This window comes from Manacus vitellinus, unplaced genomic scaffold (genome assembly GCF_001715985.3).
Source record: "Manacus vitellinus isolate BGI_N305 unplaced genomic scaffold, ASM171598v3 scaffold_28_pilon, whole genome shotgun sequence".
NCBI classification, from domain to species: Eukaryota; Metazoa; Chordata; class Aves; order Passeriformes; family Pipridae; genus Manacus; species Manacus vitellinus.
In genome coordinates this window covers 9,329,751-9,348,813 of record NW_021940122.1, presented here as the reverse complement: position 1 = coordinate 9,348,813, position 19,063 = coordinate 9,329,751, and the positions used below count along the sequence as shown (strand labels likewise).

The following is a 19,063-nucleotide window of genomic DNA, read 5'->3' as shown; positions in this document are numbered from 1 at the left end:
TGAAGAATGTATTGGACTCAAGAGTCGGCATGCACAACCCTGCCACAGCCTAATACCTAATGAGGGAGTCCAAACCCAAAAAGAACCACCATATCTATGTTGAGAGATCTTTGTACAACTCCAGCCAGAGGAATTTTCTGTCTTCAATACTTCTAAAAATAAAAAATCTTTCAGGAAAAATATCTGCTCTCAATTTGACATGTACCAATAACAAGGAATACACATAAATGTTCCCATTGATTAATTGTCTCCATCATTACAATCTGATGACCGGTCTCAAAAAGTCTTCTCAGTCCAACCTCTTTTGAATTAAACAGGTCCTCCAAATGGACATTTGCTGGTAAAGATGTGTGCAATGAGGAATTTCCAGTCATCTCTGGTCCAATCATTCCCTTGTTCCTTTCGTAGTTTCTACTGCCTTGCAGTTAGATCTCTGACCTTCATTTCTTCTCCTTTTGCATTATGCTGTCAACTCCCAAGTTATCCAGTTCCTTGAAGGATAGCAGCAAATGCCACAAATGCCTGCCTCTGCAGTCACCTTTTTTCTCTTTTGCACCTGCAGCTTCTTGGTGCAGGGGTAAGAGGAACACAGATTTTATCCAGGCAAATTTCAGCTGGAGGATGCCTTTTAGCAGATCAAATGCCACCCAGAAGATCTCCCACTGTGTCCTTAAAACACCTAGTCTGGCTTTTCAGGATTTGCCTGTTGTTGGCAGTGCTACCTCATTACCATGCCTTTTGGCAACCACACACTCGTAGTACTTGTGGCAGAACATTTTCCAGTGATTTGTTTCAATAATGTGACCATTTCAAGACAGTCACTGAGACTCAATCACCATCGACAGAATTGAAAACTACGTTCAGTTTGCAAATATCTACATTGTCCTGCCTTCCGCCTGGAGCAGGTAAAGAAGACAATGGAGCTGAAAGCATCCACTGCTTTCCTGCATTCCACTTTTAAAATGCTGCATTTGGGAGAGAAAAAAAAAATGCTGGAATGCTGGCAGAGTTTCTTGCTCCATGAAGTAGAAATTCCACATACATTTAGTTCATGACTTTCCTGTGCTGGCACAGAAGAAGTCAAAATAATCTCTGCTTAATTACATTTCTGCGTGTTCCCTATGAGAACATCTGGGGATGATCTCATAATGTGGATGGACGTGTCTTGCTCAGTGTCTCAGTGGGAAATCACACCTGAAATCTGTAAGCATAGCAGGAGTGCTGTCAGCCATTCTTCATTGCCATCTGCAACACAACTATACTAGATCCCCAGTGTACGATGAGAGGTCCAAATAATTTCAGGTACATAATTTTTTCACATATGATTACAGAAGAAGCCCCATAACACTGAAGTGTTTTCCTGTGCATGGTCATGGGAGAGGTCCACATGAATTTCTTATATTTTGTTTATATGACGTTCCAGTTGTAATCACTTTCTGTCTCACTTTCCACTTTTTCTGTGTATTATGTGCAGGGTTGTAAGGTTAAAAGTTCCTCATGTCTCATCACAAAAATGGCTACATTTCAGTAATAAGAGAAATTGTTTTCATGTGCATTTGTCCCTCCAGGTTTAACTGCCAAACACTAAAGATAAAACCTATATACACTGTTTACACAAAAGAAAAGGACTCTGGGTGAGGAAAGTCTGACCTTTGTAAAGGTCCTAAAGAGACATTTATGTGTTCAGTAGGATTTTTCAAAAGCAGTGACCTGTCTCACTTTCACCTATCCACTTGTTTAGGCAACTAAACTGTTTGTAAAAACGTAGAAGGTGACAGGCAGACGTGGAAAAAAACCCCAATAAAATCTGATTTCCAAGATGTTTTGCTATGCATTACTTTAATCAAATGAACTAAATGGCACTATGCGTTCTTTTACATCCTTCTGCTAGGAAAGCTAATTTTCAGATACTAATCAAATGTCCACTGTGAATGGCTAGATAGATCAGTATATTCCTATTTTGGCAGCTCCAGGTAGTACAAAGATTGCCCTCTTTCACTGTGCAAATATTATTTATGTTACTGTTTAACTTGTTTTTTCTATTATTTACACCAATTGCCTCTAAAAGCATCAGATTACAATGTATATTTACACAATGTATAGAATGTCACTTCAAGTCAAGAAAGGTGAAGACTTCCCCAACAAAACTTTTTATTTTCCCTTTTACAAGCTTACCTTATACACTCCACTGATTCTGGTCTTGATTTTAGATCCTGGTCTTTAGCAGCCACTCCGAAGTGAATGGGGAACAATCCTCCGAGAATAATGTCTCCCTTCTTCTGTGCCCGCTGGTTTGGCCCATAGGCAGCAGTGTTCCAGGTAAATAGCAAAAGAATCAAGCAGCAGCTATATAAAGTCATTGTTCCTCTTTTCACCAGGGAGTTATAGGATGCAAAATTGGTAAAGATGATGTAAGAAAGCAGATGTCGTAATGTCTAAGCTTTTTCTTTCCTTAATACAGCACAGAGAGGATTTGGGGTACATGTTTGCAGGGAGATAAGCAACAAGGTGGGAACCACAGTGCTGGTGTTTCTCCCTCTGTCTTCTCCATTGCAAAGCAACTATTCAGCAGTCCTTCTTTCTTCATAATCAAAGCATTACGGAGAGCCCATCTCTGAGAACTGCAAAAGAAAGACTTGAAAAGTGATCCCAACTACACACCAGTGCTCCACATCGCCACGATGGTCCTGCTTTGTCAAATCACCCCCTCAGTATGTCCCCGAAGCTGGCCCCACTCAACAACCCACCTGGGACACCTTACAACCTAGACAAAGCCAGGCACTCCTGTGACACCAGCCACACCTCCTCAAACAATGTCAGCTGCCTGATTTTCTGTCACACATTTAAGGTGGCCTAAATCTTCTGGTGTGACTGGTCACAGGAGATGCTGTAAAACCTACGATGAGGCATCCATGAGCAGAGCACACTGTGAGACCTGGATGGGCAAGTGGGAAATAAGGAAGCATCAAATGCAGTAAGAATCAAACCTTTCTCTGAAACAAATAACTGATAATCTTTTGGTGTTGGTTCATCCCCTCCTTTCCATACATAGTTCTTAACTCTCTGGTTTGAACTTATCCGTGCTAAAAATGAAACCAAGTCACAAGAAAGAGTTCTTTCACATTGAAAGGGAGAATGACTTTCAGGGAATCATTTGAAACCAAGATATTTCTCCATAAGGTATCATGAAGGCTTGAAAGGTTTGGTAATCATATCATTGAAAGCTTAGCTACAGAAGCCTTTCAGCCCTGCTTCCTGGGGATGAGAAATATTGCAGCTTCTCCATGCTCAAGCACGTCTACAGGCTTCCCAAATGAAGAACTAACTTAATTATGGTATATGAAAATGACTACAGCTCTGGGGGAGGAGGTAGAACAAAAAATTCATGAATAGCTCTTCAGCCTATTTGGAATAGGTCTAAAAGCTAGTAATAAAAATCTGAAGTTAGTCAAATTCGAAGTAGAAGCTAGGCATACATTGTTAATTCTGAGGACAGTTAATTGCTGAAAGAAGTCATCAAGCACTTCTTAATTGCTGAGAACCTTTTTATACGAATGCCTTATTATGCATTAAATGCATATTTGATCTTCACCTAGGTAAAAAAAAAAGAGCTACTGCAGGGAAAAACTGTGATCATGGGACTTCTTCTAGCAGCCAGTCTTAATGATGGTGCATGCTGTATGACCACCAAGCACTTGGAACTATTTCATATATTTTTGTTATAATGAAGGTCAGATGCAGCAGTCAACGAGAGAAGAGAGACAAAGCTCACATCGTTCTCACACCTCTGTGGTCAACGCACCTAGACAACTGGGCAGACACTGCAATTCTCTGTGACGGGTCCACTCTAAACTATTCTTTGGCCCTGGCTTGAACAAGTACATTTTTACTGGCAAGAGCAATCAAATCTTTGCCTAGATATCAAAATAGCTCTAGGTATTGGCATGTGGCCCTTTGACAGCTGGATGACAGAACTTTAACCAGAACCAGGATTAGGAGGTGACAGAGCAGTGCAACAAGTGAGTGTCCCCAAGCATTTGGGTTCACAGAACCACAGAATATTCTAAGTTGGAAGGGACTCACAAGGATCATCTAGTCCAGTTCTTAAGTGAATGGCCTGCACAGGGATCAAACCCTCAGCCTTGGTGTCATTAGCACCATGCTCTACATGCTCTAACCAGTTGAGCTAATATCATTTTTCCTGGCACATAAAACAGTGGCTTTGGCTTCTTCAGTTCCAAACAGACTGAAGAACAAAACACTTCTCCATGTTTCAGTCAGGGAAAGGTCATCTTTATCCCACCACTTATGGTTTCAGAAAAGATATAAACAGTAGTAAAGTGCCGATACAGTGTACTGAGGTGAGGACCAGCACAGGCAGGGCCAGCATTTAGAGGTGAGATGTTTGAAAACAGGGAGAATAATTTCTGAAGAGACACTGCAAAGTGATGGGATGGTCTGACTAATGCTGTTTAGCCCAGCTCATCCCCTCCCCTGACTCCCTTCCAGATGGCAAAGAGACCTGGGGGACTGCATGCTCCTTCAGGCGCAGAGATGGAGACAGCCAGCAACGAGGTCCCCTGAGCCTGGGCAAGGAATGTGCACAGGACTTAACCAAGGTGGGACGGGGTCAGTGACTTCCCCATCTACTGCGGGAAGACAGCGAGCCTGAGACCACAGCCTGTTGATTTACTACTCTATTTTTCTGCTTTTCCTTTAATAAGCCTTTTTTTTACCTTTGGAGTTATGCGCTTATGGAAAAGGAAACAAGATAGACAACGTAATTTAGTTTGCTGGGATGCTATGGAGGGGTTTGGGCTGATGCTACTGAATATTTAGGAACAACTCTTCCACACCAGAGAGTACATAGCTGAAGTATTAAATGTAGAAAAAAATAAATTCACATTCTTATTCCTCTTTTCTCACAGTAGACAAAGTCAAAAGACCTAAACTGGTAAAATACAGTTAATTTTAAAACAGCATTTACAGCACTTAGTAGTCCAAGATGTCATTCAAGAGCATGACAATGGAATAGACAATGATAATAAAGTCATTCATGGTACAGGGTAATACTTGGTATCCCCCTGGATAACTTGCAACTGGTTGTTCTCAGGGACAGAATATAGAACTGAAATAACACCAGAAATGCTGTCTGGGAACAAGATGGGCTGTGTATATACAAAGAATATCCCTGAGGCAGCAAATTAAGGGATAAATATCCAAATATGCACTGGCACAAAATGATACCCAGAAAAAGCAAAACTAAGTATATGCTTCCCTCCTCATAAATCTCAGTGTCAAAATTTACAACTCTCCATACCTAAATACCAGCTATAGCTGGAAAACCAAACTCATTTACTGGGAGACACGGGTCTCCCAGCTGCTTTCAAGTGCTCTCCATGCCTGAGGATGACTGTATTTGAAAATACTTATTTCCCAATGAACAGTAGCAAGCTTGCTGCCAGATAATATCCTCTAGTATCAACTTCTGTTGTGGCAAATTTTCCTTCGGTTCTCTTTTCTTTAATTAGATTTAAAGGAAAGCATTATACAGCCAATGATTGAATTACCTGCTAGTGCATGACTCCAGACATAAAACTTAGCAAACTATAGGTGGAAATGGTACTACTAATAGAAAAAATTACTGTGGTCCGGCAGTTTTCAGCTAATAAATAAAAGAAGATTAAATTAACAAGCAACTGAATTAAGATGGAAGGTTGGGATCCGTTGCTATTTTTTCCTTTGCAAATGTTCTTACATGTAAAACATTATTTAGTATTAGCACTTAAATTCTTTACTTATAAGCTCTTCAGTGCAGAACACCTTTTCCCTGTACATATATTCAGCAAATGCAATTCCATAATATTACTTATGGAAGAAAAATATTAAAAATGAGTAGTCATTTTCATATTTTTTGACACAGCCATATTTTTAATCCCCCTTCCCTTTTAAAAGTAATCTTCAATATTTTTTCCACTCTTGTTTGTTAACTACCAGACATCTTGATTCTGAACTCTCTCGGAAGTGGAAGTAGCAGCTATCTCACCTAAGCTTCAGTGGAGGAACTGAAAGTGGTTCCAGGAACGGGTGAGACATCAGGTGACTGTTGTCATGGCAGAAACAGCTGAGGTGGAGAGAGATGGTACCCAGGGTACAGCTGTGGGTATTTGAAAAGGCTACAGCAATTGGTACCATTTTGCTAGTTGAATGAATGTTTTAGTTGTCAGACTAAATCATGCAGAAAACCCAGAAATGTTCAATAAATCTTTATTCTTTGGGTGAAAAGAACTGAATGGCACACTCATAGCATATATTACATATGAAGTGCTTATCAATCAAACAGTAACTAACCACAATCTACAAACAGCAGCTGCTCAACTACCTACAGTAGCTGAGCTGGAAAGGATCTCAAGGGATCATGCAGCTGCCCCTTAGCCCAAGAAGGGCTCAGCAATAGTAGTGCAATTCCTGGCATATTTTCTCTAAAACTTTTTGAGGAAGAAGACCTGTCAGACATCCAGGGCAGCCTACTTCAATGCTTCTCTACTCTTACCAAAGCAAATGTTTTCTCAAGTCTAACTTGAACGTTTCTTTTGTTATAGCTTAAGCCTGTCTTCTCCCATTTATTGCATGCAGGCCAGTGCCTCCCTGCTCATAATCACCTTATTTGGGATTTGAATTCACCTCCCCCTTTTCTCTTCTTTTTTCAGACAAAGCAAATTAAATTAATTTAATTTTTTTTCCATAAAGATTTTTTCCTGAGCTCAGATTATTCCTGTTTCAGTCCTCTGGCCTCTCTCCAGCATGTCTCCACATTTAGTGCAGACCAGTGCCCAGAAATGGACACAGTGTCCTTGTTTGGCCCTTACAAGTGCTGAGCAAAGTAGTAGAATTACTTCGCGTGTCTTGCATGCTATGGCCCTGTTTATACATCTCAGCATGGCATTTGTCTTTTTTGGAACAGCATGATATTGTTAACTTATGGTAGATCATTAGCTGAACACAAAGCAAAGTTCAGCATGTTTATATCCATAAAGCCATGAAACCTCAGAAGAAATTGTCATTTTCCAAAAGCTTTTCCCTCACATTCAGTTCAAAGGTAGAATCTGCTAAACTTCATCTGATCATCCTGGTTACCAACAAGGAACCAGCATGCACAAGCTCAGCTGAGACTCTCAGGCTTTCAGGACCTTTTTATAGTAGAAAACTGGGGGAGATTCCTGATCATGCCCATGGCAAAAGGATTGTCCCAGATCCAAAAAGAGCAGGTTTGTCCCACCTCTGGGAGGCCTAGATGTCCCATGGCCAGAACAGTCTGCTCGTGAGGTTGCACCCAGAGCTGGGTGGTTTGGAGGAGCCAAGCTGCTCAACCACCCCTCGGGGCCTGCTGGGCACAAAGAAAAAGCTTATGAGAACTCCAGCTGCACGTCCACGAAGCACTGCTCCACCAGGAGACTCGCATAGAGCTTCTTTGTTTGGATAAACCACTGTTTTCTGATGAAATGCTGCTTTGTCAGAAAATGTTCAAGTACACTCTTCAGCTTTTGATTGTTGAAGTTTCAAAGTTTCTATAACTTTCCAGCAAAGCTCAGTTAGGGGCTGTGGAATCTGATAAAATAATTAATTACTGGCTGGAGAGTTAAACCTTGTGTAATGCAGGTGCCAGAGCAATTAATTAGCTTTTTTGTGGCTTTTAAATCTGAGAATCATTAAGCCTCACTTTAATGAAGAGTTGTAGTTTGCTACAGTGACAGAAACTCTTCAGCAGATATCCTGCTGTACCTTGAAATTCTTTCATTAATTCAAGGTGTATGGTTAGATCACGGTAAGGTTGGAGCCATGAGCAACATACCTCTCCTCAACAGACAAGGAAGAGGTTCAAGTAGAACAGAAAACAGAGAGGATATACATCATTAACTTTCTGTCCAATCATCTCATTGCTCAAGATGGCTAAAGAAGGGCACTTCTCTGGACAATGGATGCAGGATACAAGCCTTCACAGTTCCAAAAGCAGAGCAGACTTCTAGTGCTAAGGTACCATGACAATGTGAGAAAACATAAATTGTTCACAGTTGTCAACAGAGCAGGAATTACCTCAGCACCTCTTTGGTCAAAATTAGGGACAAGCACATCAAAGATGCAATGAAAACCAGACTGTTGGTGTGCTCAGATGGAAAAGCTGTGCTTGAGCTTTGTGGAATTAAACTGCTCAATCTTTAAAGGTGGCAAGTATAAACTGAAAATTTACTATGAAGAACTTATTGCCAATGAAGAAAAGCACAATTCTTACACAACACACTGCCCAGAAGAAGGAGATTTTTATCTGGACAAATAGCATGATTTGGAAATGGAATCTCAGTCTTGGAAAAGTTGGGAGAGTTCTGATGGGTGTAGAGCAAAATTCAGATGTAGGATAGAGACTCTTCTGAAAACATTACTGAGATGCTTGGTTTTGAACTAAATAAAAAATGTGAATGCTAGAGCTTTTACTGAGAATAAGATTTTACAATATCATCAAAACCACAAGACCATCAGCATCACCAGAACAGTATTTCCATGCCCTGCTATTAGCGTGAGGGCGTGTTATCTGTTGTGGATGGAATTTTTCTGGCAGGAATTAAGATGCTAATTCACTATTAGACTGCAGAAAACGTATGTTAAAAAATGATACATTACATTCACATCTTGCATTGCAAAAGCTAAGAGGAGGCCAAAACCACAGCATGCACATTAGCCATAGTACTAAAGAAGCTGCTGAAGTTCATAAATAATAAGACCTGGCCAGTTCAAATGAAGAAAGCCATATACTTAGCACTGGGAGGAATTGCCTGTGGAAGGAAAGGTAGGCCTAAGAACATGTTTAGTTTGGTCATGAAAAACCTGAGCACTTGTGATAGAGTAACATTCTCAATTCTCCAAGATAAACTAAATATTAAAAACAATATAGTAAACCAGGCAATTGTAACATTTAATTCTGCTACACCTCATATGCCCCACATTGTTAAGTTTGTCCATGAGTTACCAGTTAAGTTTCCAGAATTTTTGTATATTTAACATTATTTTTATGCAGCAGCCACATCTTTAGCTTTTCTTTACTCCTAAGATCATATATTGGTGTCCAAATAATACAGAACCTACTGTGAAAGAGTGTGGAGTCACACCCTGATCTATGTTTAGCACTACAAAATACCAAAGTGACAGAAATATGCCTACGATATCACCACTGATACTCTGCTCAACACAGAAACTTGAGAACAAGGAAGCCTAAACTGTCAGAGGCTGATGTCTGAGATATAACAATATGGAAAATGGAACCAGAAGTAAAAAAAAAAAAAGAACGTTATGTTTCAAGGAGTTTCGACAAACCTGGCTGTAGCAACAGTAGTCAAAAGAGCATCAGCTCCTGGCTCTTGCACAACCGGGTAAAAATCCAAACCTTCCCACAGGCAGCATTCACCATGCATGGACTTAATGTGGGGTTACAAGGCCTCTGATCTCCCTTCCACTTCAGTCCTGGCTCATAAAGTGCTCACAATCCCATGCCAAGCAATATAGCTATGATTGCATGGTTTTTTAGCAACTGTCTTTCCCTCAGGCTTTGGGGTTCACATAACACTTTTCAGGTAACTTGCATCAGTGTCATGTTCAACATCCCTATTCAGTGTGATTTGGGTCCTGCAATGTGATATCCCTTTGTGGAAAGAATTCTGTGTTTACTGATGGTGGGAAGGAAAAAACCAGAAGTGGTAATAGAAAATACCTTAGAGACTCATCGAAGGCACTCAGCAAACACCATCAGCAAACACAGAGCTGTAAGTGGTTTTTAAGTGCTTGGTGGAAATCTATGTGGAGGGTGACCTATGTCTTTGGAGTAATTTCTACACAGATGTGGCTGTAAGGTAGCCTGAGAAGCAGCTCCAGGGACCTTATAGGCAAGGCTGGTTTTGTTCTTCTGAAGGGTGTTTTCTGCAATAAGAGTTAAGGCTCATTGCTGTAAGACATATCACAAACATCTGAAACAAATACTGGAAGGGAATAAGACAATTCTGCAACTTCTCATCTTTCCACTCCTGTGTCTTCTTCAGTACAAGTGCAGTAAAAGTACATGCATGTGTACACACATAAGAGGGAGCACTGAAATGCATTCAAGGCACCCTACTAAGCGAAGTATTCTGCTCCATCCCCAGTGCTCACAAGGAAATGATTTGATAAGAAACAACATGTGATGAATGCATTAGATTGCTTAATGAACTGCTAAGAAATGCTGAGGAGCTTCAGCACCAAGCAGGAACCGTGCAGAACAGCAGGGCTTGGCAGGATTTCCAAGTCCTAGGAAGTTCCAGAGTCACAGCAGCCCATTTGCAGCCTTTGGGGAAGCTGCCCTAAACCCACTAGTTATTGATTATGCTAATTTATGCTGGGAGCTGCATCAGACCCTTGAGCAATCTCAGATTTAGAGACTACAGGTACCAGGGAATCCATCTTGTCTACATCTTAGAGCTGTCCTGTTTTGCCTCTCTGCATTCCAGATTCTGACCTGCTCTTGTTGTGCCATGGTTTACCAACTTGGTTGTTTCCTACGCCTCCTGTTAAAAGCATATCATCTTACTTGTTGTTTAAAGGGGATGAAAAGATGCCTTGGACATAATACCAGTCTAAGGCTTCTTGGTAGTTTCAATGATTTCGTCTTCATGTACGGGGAAGCTTAAGGGAGACCCTTAAAATCTGCAATAAAATAGGAGGCGAAACACTTTGCTAAGGTAACATATTTTATTAAATCAGTTTCTCTAACTTCCCTTGTTTCTAAAGAAAGCCTTACCCACCACATTAATAAGTATACATTCCAGTGACAGCTGTTTTACCCCACTCCATATTTTTGGGATGTGGCTAGGCATTCCTGGACAGATGGAGAAAGAAAGCCTGGGGGGATGCTCTGATGCTCTGCAGAATGAAGACACTTTATACCCTTGTGGTATGGTGCATATGGCACTGGGATGTGGTTTGCAAAATTTGAGTAGTTCAGACTTTTGCCTGCAGGTGAAACAGCCGTGGATTCAACCTGTGTGCCTCTCAGGGTACCTTACATTCCTGCATATTATATATACATTCCTGCATCTCAAGCAAGCCTTTCCTGTACATTAAACACAGAAGCTTTGCCAGCAAGTGTCACTCGACTAAGAATTGCTCTTAATTCTTAATTTGCAGAATTAATATCTTTTCTGGGTCTGCCCTTAGGAAGTACAGAAGTGCTAATGGGTGCTGTGTTGACAACCCACAGAAATGAAGTCCACCACTGCTCTACAAAATGAACCTGCACAGGTAACCGGGAAGTCTCTTCATCCTTCCCAGCTCCTAATCTATCTTATTCCTCTCTTACAAGAAACATCTCTGGAACGACAAGAGGACTCAATCCCCCTAGCAAAGTCCTTCTTCCTTGCTCAGCATGCCCATAAAACAATATGACTGTGTTACACTCTTTGCATCAGGCCACTTCTTTTAAGATAAGCTTTTCTAAAAGCAAGTGAGAAGAGGGTTCAGCTCAATTCTGTAATATTAATAAATGCCAATCAAAGAACACAATTTACGAAACTGTGTTGCTCTAGTCTGTCTTGGAAAGAATATGGAGCAACTATCCTAGTTATCAATTCCTGGATGCTTTATATCATACACTTCCCTTTAATTTTTGTCTCTCATTCTTCTGTTTAGAAAATAACAGGTTAGAAGGTCTGGACACTGGGGGAGGCCATTTTGAGCTGTTTTTTTCTGTGCTACATCGTGAGACAGAAAAGAATAGAGAAGTGGTGGGAGAAATGCCAAAGCAATCAGTCATTTGTAAGTAGCTAAATTTACACAATTTAGTGCAGTGTTATTCAAAAGAGATGTCACACTTTTTGATTGGCCAGCGTTAGATCTGCTGGTTAGCAAGCTGAAAGATCAGGGGACATGAAATAACAGAATAAGAACACTAGAATAAGGCAAAGCATAATTATCTTTTTGTATTTCTCTGAACTAATCAACCAACTTTTGATTATTCCTTTACAAATTAGCAGGAGCAATTAAGTTCAGATCATGTAAATAAACATGAGAAGAGGAATCTGCTTTGTATCAGCAAAATTCTTCTTTCCAAAACCTTCTGCAATGCATCAATATTAGGTGCAAGCCACTAAATCTGTCTGTTAAGGGCAGCTTTTAAATAAACTAGGATAATATATTTCTGATTACCACTGGATATGGTTTTTTGAAAGTGATGTTCTCCCACATCCATGTCAACAGATGTCAAACTGAGTATCAGCTGAATCAAGGCTGATTCAGGCTCTTTAGGATAAAAATAAATACAGATCTTAGAGCTGCACTTTATCAGGTTGCTTACAAGGGAAAAACATATTTTGCTTAGTAATTTCTTTTCATTTTATTTGATTTCTTTTTTAAAAATCTCTGCATCTGAAGCAAAATGCTTTATTTGGTCCTTTTTTTCCCCCCTGTAGAATCCTCAGTGAACCAAACAATAAGGACAACTGTAATTCCAAGCCAGTTTCAACATAAATCTAATTCAGAAAAAACACTTATGTACGTGCTCAACTTTAGTGAGACTTGACTTTAATGAAATTTAGTAGATTCTAAAAGCTTAGCATGTTCTTTAGTGGTGTGCCATATCAGAGACTAAAGTAGCCCCTGGCTGGCTGCTCCATTCTCATTTATACTATTATTAAAAACAAATAAACACTGTCTTTGTGTTGGATGGTTTCTTTTTACATTGAGTCCAGCAGGATTTATTAGTAAATTCTTATGGAATTTTTGTCGTCTTTTTTTTCTATCTTTTCTCTTATGTTTCTAGTTCTCTGCTGGCCCAGGATGACTTTTTTTTTTTCTTCCCATTTTCCCACTGCTTATTTTCTCTTCTATATGATTTTCTGAACAGAATAATTATTGTTCCTTTTCCAGTTTTCTTCTCTCTCTTCCTTTCATTCTAATACCAAAACACTCTTTTCTATTTTTATATTTATTTTATCTGTATACTATGTGCAACCTCTTCCTGTTAAAGAAGGTAGGAGGGAAGAGGATCCCCAGGAAAGGAAAAAACAGATTCAGTGTAAAGGGGGTCTCAGAAAGCTCATTATAAATGTTAAATTCTAGCAAGGATAAAAGTTCTGCTGAACACATAAAATCATTAAACATAAATCAGAAGAAGCAGAGGAGAAACTCAAGAGTAGAACTGCAGGCGTGAGGGCAGGTGAGTAACTGGCACAGACAGGCACATGCACCACTCTAGTCCTACAGTGAGAGAAGGCAGGTTTTGCTGACTTTTCCTTGCAGAGCTGGCTTGTGCTAGCATGTCCCACGGGGGCTGGAGCACAGGGAGGAATACAATAGTGTATGTTACACACTGACCCCTGAATGGGAACAGTGACCCTTATCTGCCTATGCAATGTGCTGGAAGATCAATGTGATATGCAAGGACATGTTTATCAGTTATGATTATTTATATTAGTCACCTAAGAAATGCTGTCTGGACCTGTGGGCTGCACTTTCCTGCTGAAGATGTCAGCAAGATGATACCACAGACCCATGACATACAGCCAGAACTGGCAAGTAGCAATACCAAAGAAGCAGCACACAAGCAGCCATGATCCCTTGCCCCTATTGCTCCATCTGCCCTCTTCAGGAATGCATCATATTATTTACAAGTTTGTATGAAGCAAAATTGCCATGACAATTTGTAAAAGATGGAGACAACAAGTGTAAACATTTTTTCAATAACCACACTTAGATTCTTTACAGAATTCATCTTGAATCCTACAGGTGTATGTTTTCTACCCTGTAATGTAGGAGGAGGATGGAAATAGCCATTCAGATGCCAGTCAGCAGTTCATTTGGTATAAGAGCCTGCCTCTAGCAGTAGCCAATGATACCTGCTTAAAAAATGTTGTGCTAGACAATTATAGGGCTAATGTATTACAAGACACTAGCTAGCACTTGGTTAAAGCCCTAAGGAAAAAGTTTTGTGAAAAACAGCCTTAATTTTATAAAAGTCAGCCCTAGAATAAAATAATTAACGTCTTAACTTTTTTCAAATTCATTTCTCTTCACAGCTGAGACTCCAACATTCTCCTTAACAAAATATATATATGTCCCTGAGTGATATTCCCCTATTGAAAATTCCCCGTCACTCTCCTCAGCTGATACAATCACCTAAGATATCACAATCTCACCTGTGATTTTTTATTGCATCACCACTGGAGGTCATCAGAAGCTTCAAAGAGTCATCAAAACAGATCTCGAACCCTCACCTTAGCTTTTTCCTGCCAACTTTGGCAGTTTAGCTTGAACTGCTGAGACCATGCAATGAACCAAATCAGCTAGACTGGGCATTGAAGAAGACCAGGAGCATGGCTCTTGCTGGGGAGACTGCCCAGCTAAAGAGCATGCTGTTTTAAGAATAAAATCTCAAACCACTACAACTAGATCCAGAGGAACATGCCTAATAATGCTCCAGTGTGGGCTTCTATTGAATACATTTATTTCAGTAGATCTATTGTGCTTTTAAACAGAAAAAGGCTAGGAATTGTATCTTTCTCACTTCTAGGTTCATTTAGCTGGTGAATTCAATATTGCAGCTGATTCTACTAACATATTCTTCAAGAAGTTTCATATGATTTAGCTGGTAATTACTGCTTAGTGAGAGTAAAGACAGCAGAACTGAAGTGCAGGTAGGGACAAGCAAAGCTGTTCAGCTTCTAAAATAGTCTGTATTCAGAGCAAAGGACTCCATTCATTCTTTTCATTGTACAAAAATAAAATTCATAAAGTGCATGTGTTAATTTTCTTTCAGCACACAACATCTTATGTTCTTAAAACAGTAAAAGATGGAAAATTACCATCCTTTCTGGCAAAGCTCCTCTCTGAAATAAAGCAGGAGGTCCCCAGGCTTGCCTTTGAAAAGTCTAATTGCTAAGCTTTGTGTTCTCCAGTTTTCTAAACAGAGCCTTTTCCCCTTGTGTTAGACATTACAACATAATTTTTTCTAGTTCATAATTTAAAAATGATTGGTGAGGGATACCAGAGCTTCAGGGCAGGACAGATCACATCCTTCTCTACCTCATTTCTATATCCAGCACAGAGAGTTCCCAGCAGCTTGGGAGTAGAAGCAAATACAGGGTTTGTGTCATGGAAAGAGTTGAAGAGCACCCTGCATTACTGCACAGACTGGAATGGTACTAATGACTTGAAGGCCCGCATCTGGGAAGGGTGCCTGCATGCTGGAGTGCCAGCTGTCTGCCAGGAGAGCAGGACTGCCCACTACAGACATAGGGGCAGGGAGGGAGCTCTTGACCAGTGAGTTAAAAACTAATCTCAGAACCACTGGATATTCACAGTCTTCACAGTCCTTTTTGTCACACTGTCCATGAATCAGAAGACACTGTGGCCACCGACTTCACCCGTGCAACCCTAAGAAACACAGGCACAGTAACTGACCACAGCGTGGCAACCTCTCATTAACACAGTGTTTTTTAAAATACTATTTTTTAATTGACTTCCCCCTCACTCCTTTTTGAAGGTGATCCTTCCGGAACAGAAAAACACTCAGAGTCACACTCCAGTGAGCCCCAGCCACCTTGCCTGCCTGCCAGCTCTGCAGCTACACACGCTTCATCTCCGGGACGACAGTGTGACTTTTGGAGGCTCTATGCCTCATTTAGCCCTGGTAATGGCCTAAATGGGCTGGAAAAATGCAGGAGCAGGAGTGTGATAAAGAAACAGCTCTGCTGTGCTTATTTAAGTAAGTGGAGAAGAGAAGAGAAGAGAAGAGAAGAGAAGAGAAGAGAAGAGAAGAGAAGAGAAGAGAAGAGAAGAGAAGAGAAGAGAAGAGAAGAGAAGAGAAGAGAAGAGAAGAGAAGAGAAGAGAAGAGAAGAGAAGAGAAGAGAAGAGAAGAGAAGAGAAGAGAAGAGAAGAGAAGAGAGAAGAGAAGAGAAGAGAAGAGAAGAGAAGAGAAGAGAAGAGAAGAGAAGAGAAGAGAAGAGAAGAGAAGAGAAGAGAAGAGGAGAAGAAAAAGGAAAAAAGAAAAAAAAAAGAAACAAAAAGAAAACCCACCAAACCCACATTTTCTACCTTGACTAGACATTTACGTGTGTAGCCTTGTTTATAATGGGGCATTATGCTGCCTGCTTGTGCTGCTATGAGGATTCACATGTCAAATGAAGGAGTACCAGGAGAGGGCCAGACTTGGATGAGTGTGTCCAATTCCAGTAATCTTTTCCACAGGAGATAGCCCTCACCCCCCGGGCTTCACTCCATCCCCGCATGGTTCTTAATAAGGGCTGAGATAATTGCTGCTTTTGTTATCTGTATGGGAGGAGAAAGTGAGTGGGAGAAAAGGTGAGTGAGAGGAAAGGCAGGTGACAAGAGTGACTCTTCAAGAACAGCAATGGAAGGAGCTCATGCCATTAACCCAATGTTCATTCACCATTTCTCAGCCATACTTTACCCTTTCCCGGGAGGAATCTTGCTACCTACCGAAAGAAAACCATTCTGCTCTCTCTTGAGCTACTCCCAGAATATTTCCTGGTACCCTATAAACTGCCCAAAGAACAAAATGCTACCCTTGCCCTTGGGAAATCTCAGAAAAAGAACTGGAGGGAGCAAATACAAACCATTTATAAGTTTCAAAAGGTGAGGAACCTCTTCATTTAGGGATCTGTTCTCCAGTATCAATGAGAGTGCAATACCAGGGAATGAACCAGACTCCTCTTTATCTAAAGTGATAAAGATAAACCAAAAGTGTACTTCACAGTGGAAAGGACAGCCTTCCCTTCTGATGGTCCTTTTTTAATGTGCTTTCACCACTCCCAATAAGATCCCAGCTATTTAACTGACTTTTTTCCCTCCCTTTCCTATCTGAGGGGGAGTCCTATGTTATCTCAGAATGAAGCATCCTTAAGCTGGAGCCAAAACTGCTCATAACAGCATTGAAGTGACAGAAGTGCTCTATACTTGCCACTGTTTAAAGGACAACCTATATCCATTTTAGCTCTCCACCTTGAGGACTGGTACAAAATATCCTGTGTTTTGTTTGCTCTAGTATTAAAACTTCCAAGAACAGATACTTGGCTGATAAAATTTCCAGGGGACCCACCTGTAAATCAGAACACATTCTTACTGGTGACATCTTAAAAATCTGATTGGGTTTTCGTGCTCTTATTTACATCACAGCCCTATAAACATTCCCACTAGCACAACAGCAGGGGCACCAAACAGCATGGAGCAAGCACGAGCAGCCAGTGGGAGGGAAAAAAATCAGGGATTTTCAGGCAACCTCTCATGCTTCCTTTGGGAAACTCACTGGAATTGTTTCTAATATCTCTTTACTCACATTTCCTGCCTGCTTCTTATTTCAATTTCCTTGATAACTTGAAAGTTAAACTGTGTCATGGGGGATGTGCTGTACCTGTCAAGTGGTTAGTAAAAAAATGATGGTTAAGTTTCCCAGGGCTCTAGGGGTAACATAAAAATTTCCCTGTGGAAGCTCAATAAAATTCAGCCACAGAATTGTTTCTGATGAACTAGAAGTTTTAAGTGCTTGTCTCAATCTGGCAATTGCCTAGGTACTCATACTGGTGATGTGCTTACAATTAGGATATGCAAGCAGAATGTGGCATCAACCAATACAAGAGGACTGGTTCTACAGGTTGGGCTTGGAGCTTTAAACAGGACAAACTTTGAAAGTTTAGAACAATCATCATTTCCATTGACTGGTAGTGTAAAATCAAATGGGAAATGTAAATTAAAGTGTTAAGCCAACACGATCATGGACCAAAAAGGCACTTCTAAGCACAAAAATATTTACACTACACCAGAAGCTATCAGGAATAAAAGATGGCAACATAAAATACTAAAATTCACTGATTTGTAACATGGAAGAAAGGAGAAACTAAAGTTAATAACAAATTCCAAGATACAGTGTGCAGGGAAATTATGAGGGAAATTTATAAAATCAAGGAAATGCTAAATAGTTAACAGAGGTAAAGAGGCAAAAAAGACATTTTTACAAATATAAAATGTGCTTGAGACTGGCCATGAGCCCACTGCTAGATGCGGGTGATAAAACTGTAAATGACAATCAAAAAAGGCGGAAATATCCAATAAACATTTTGTCCTTCGCACACTGTTTTGTCCTTGCTGTAGAATGTATCATCCCATATTACGTCAGCCCAACAAAATTCACTGTAGGTAATAAAAGGAGATGTGAGACGAGATCTGCTAAAATTAAATGTTTTCAAATCAACAGGCCTGGAGTCTTACATAAACTAAATGAGGAGTTCTCTGAATCACTAGTGTTGATACTGAACAACTCATGGAAAAACGGGAAAATTTCAAAGGGTCAGAGAATTGCAAGTGTATCTAGTTACTAAATAACTACCAAAAAAGGAAGGCCCAGGAAATTATAAGTACCAATATAATATATATTATTATAAATATAAATATGTACCCCAATATTGATCTGGATACAATAATGAAATTAAGTTAGTATTCTTTCTAAAAATCAATGAGAAATAAATATGATTAATCTGAACCATATTTAAAAAAAACCCCACTGTTCTTTTTATGAGGTAATGAATAGATAAAGACAACTATGTAGTGTACAATATGGACATGTTCAAGGCATATTACTGACCAGTTTAAAACTTGCAATTAATGGATTCAAAACTAGGTTATGGATAGATCTCAAAGGTTTTGTTAAAGGGATGGTATCCATGAGGGGAGTAATTTCTAAAGATCACTCAATCTCATTCTCAACCTATTCCATATTTTCAAATCAGTCCCCTGGATTGTAAAATGAAATCATATTTGTTAAAAGTTGAGACAAACACAAAAGCTAGCACTGAAGAAGATGGTTTTAATGTATGAATGATCACTAATTTGGAATGGACAAAATTACAACTCTCCCCTAGGCACCAGTGGTTTTCTGTGCTGTGCTCAACATACTCATCTTTCTGGTGGCTCTGCATTGAAATGAACTCTATAACTAAATCTCATGTTTCAAGGCTTCTGTGGACAGCCTGCAGG

The 19,063-nt window shown here is 40.0% G+C and overlaps 1 protein-coding gene across 2 annotated transcripts in view; it reads right to left on the bottom strand.

Annotated features, from left to right (window-relative positions):
• The window catches only part of CASR (calcium sensing receptor), a 41,850-nt gene extending 39,322 nt beyond the window's left edge, over positions 1-2,528 (bottom strand). For both annotated transcript variants that reach the window (XM_018074515.3, XM_018074514.2), the window contains exon 1: positions 2,176-2,528. In XM_018074515.3, coding sequence (XP_017930004.3) covers positions 2,176-2,360 — 185 coding nt within the window. In that variant the 5' untranslated portion in view covers positions 2,361-2,528. The remainder of the gene's footprint in view (positions 1-2,175) is intronic.
• Positions 2,529-19,063: the final 16,535 nt, after the last annotated feature.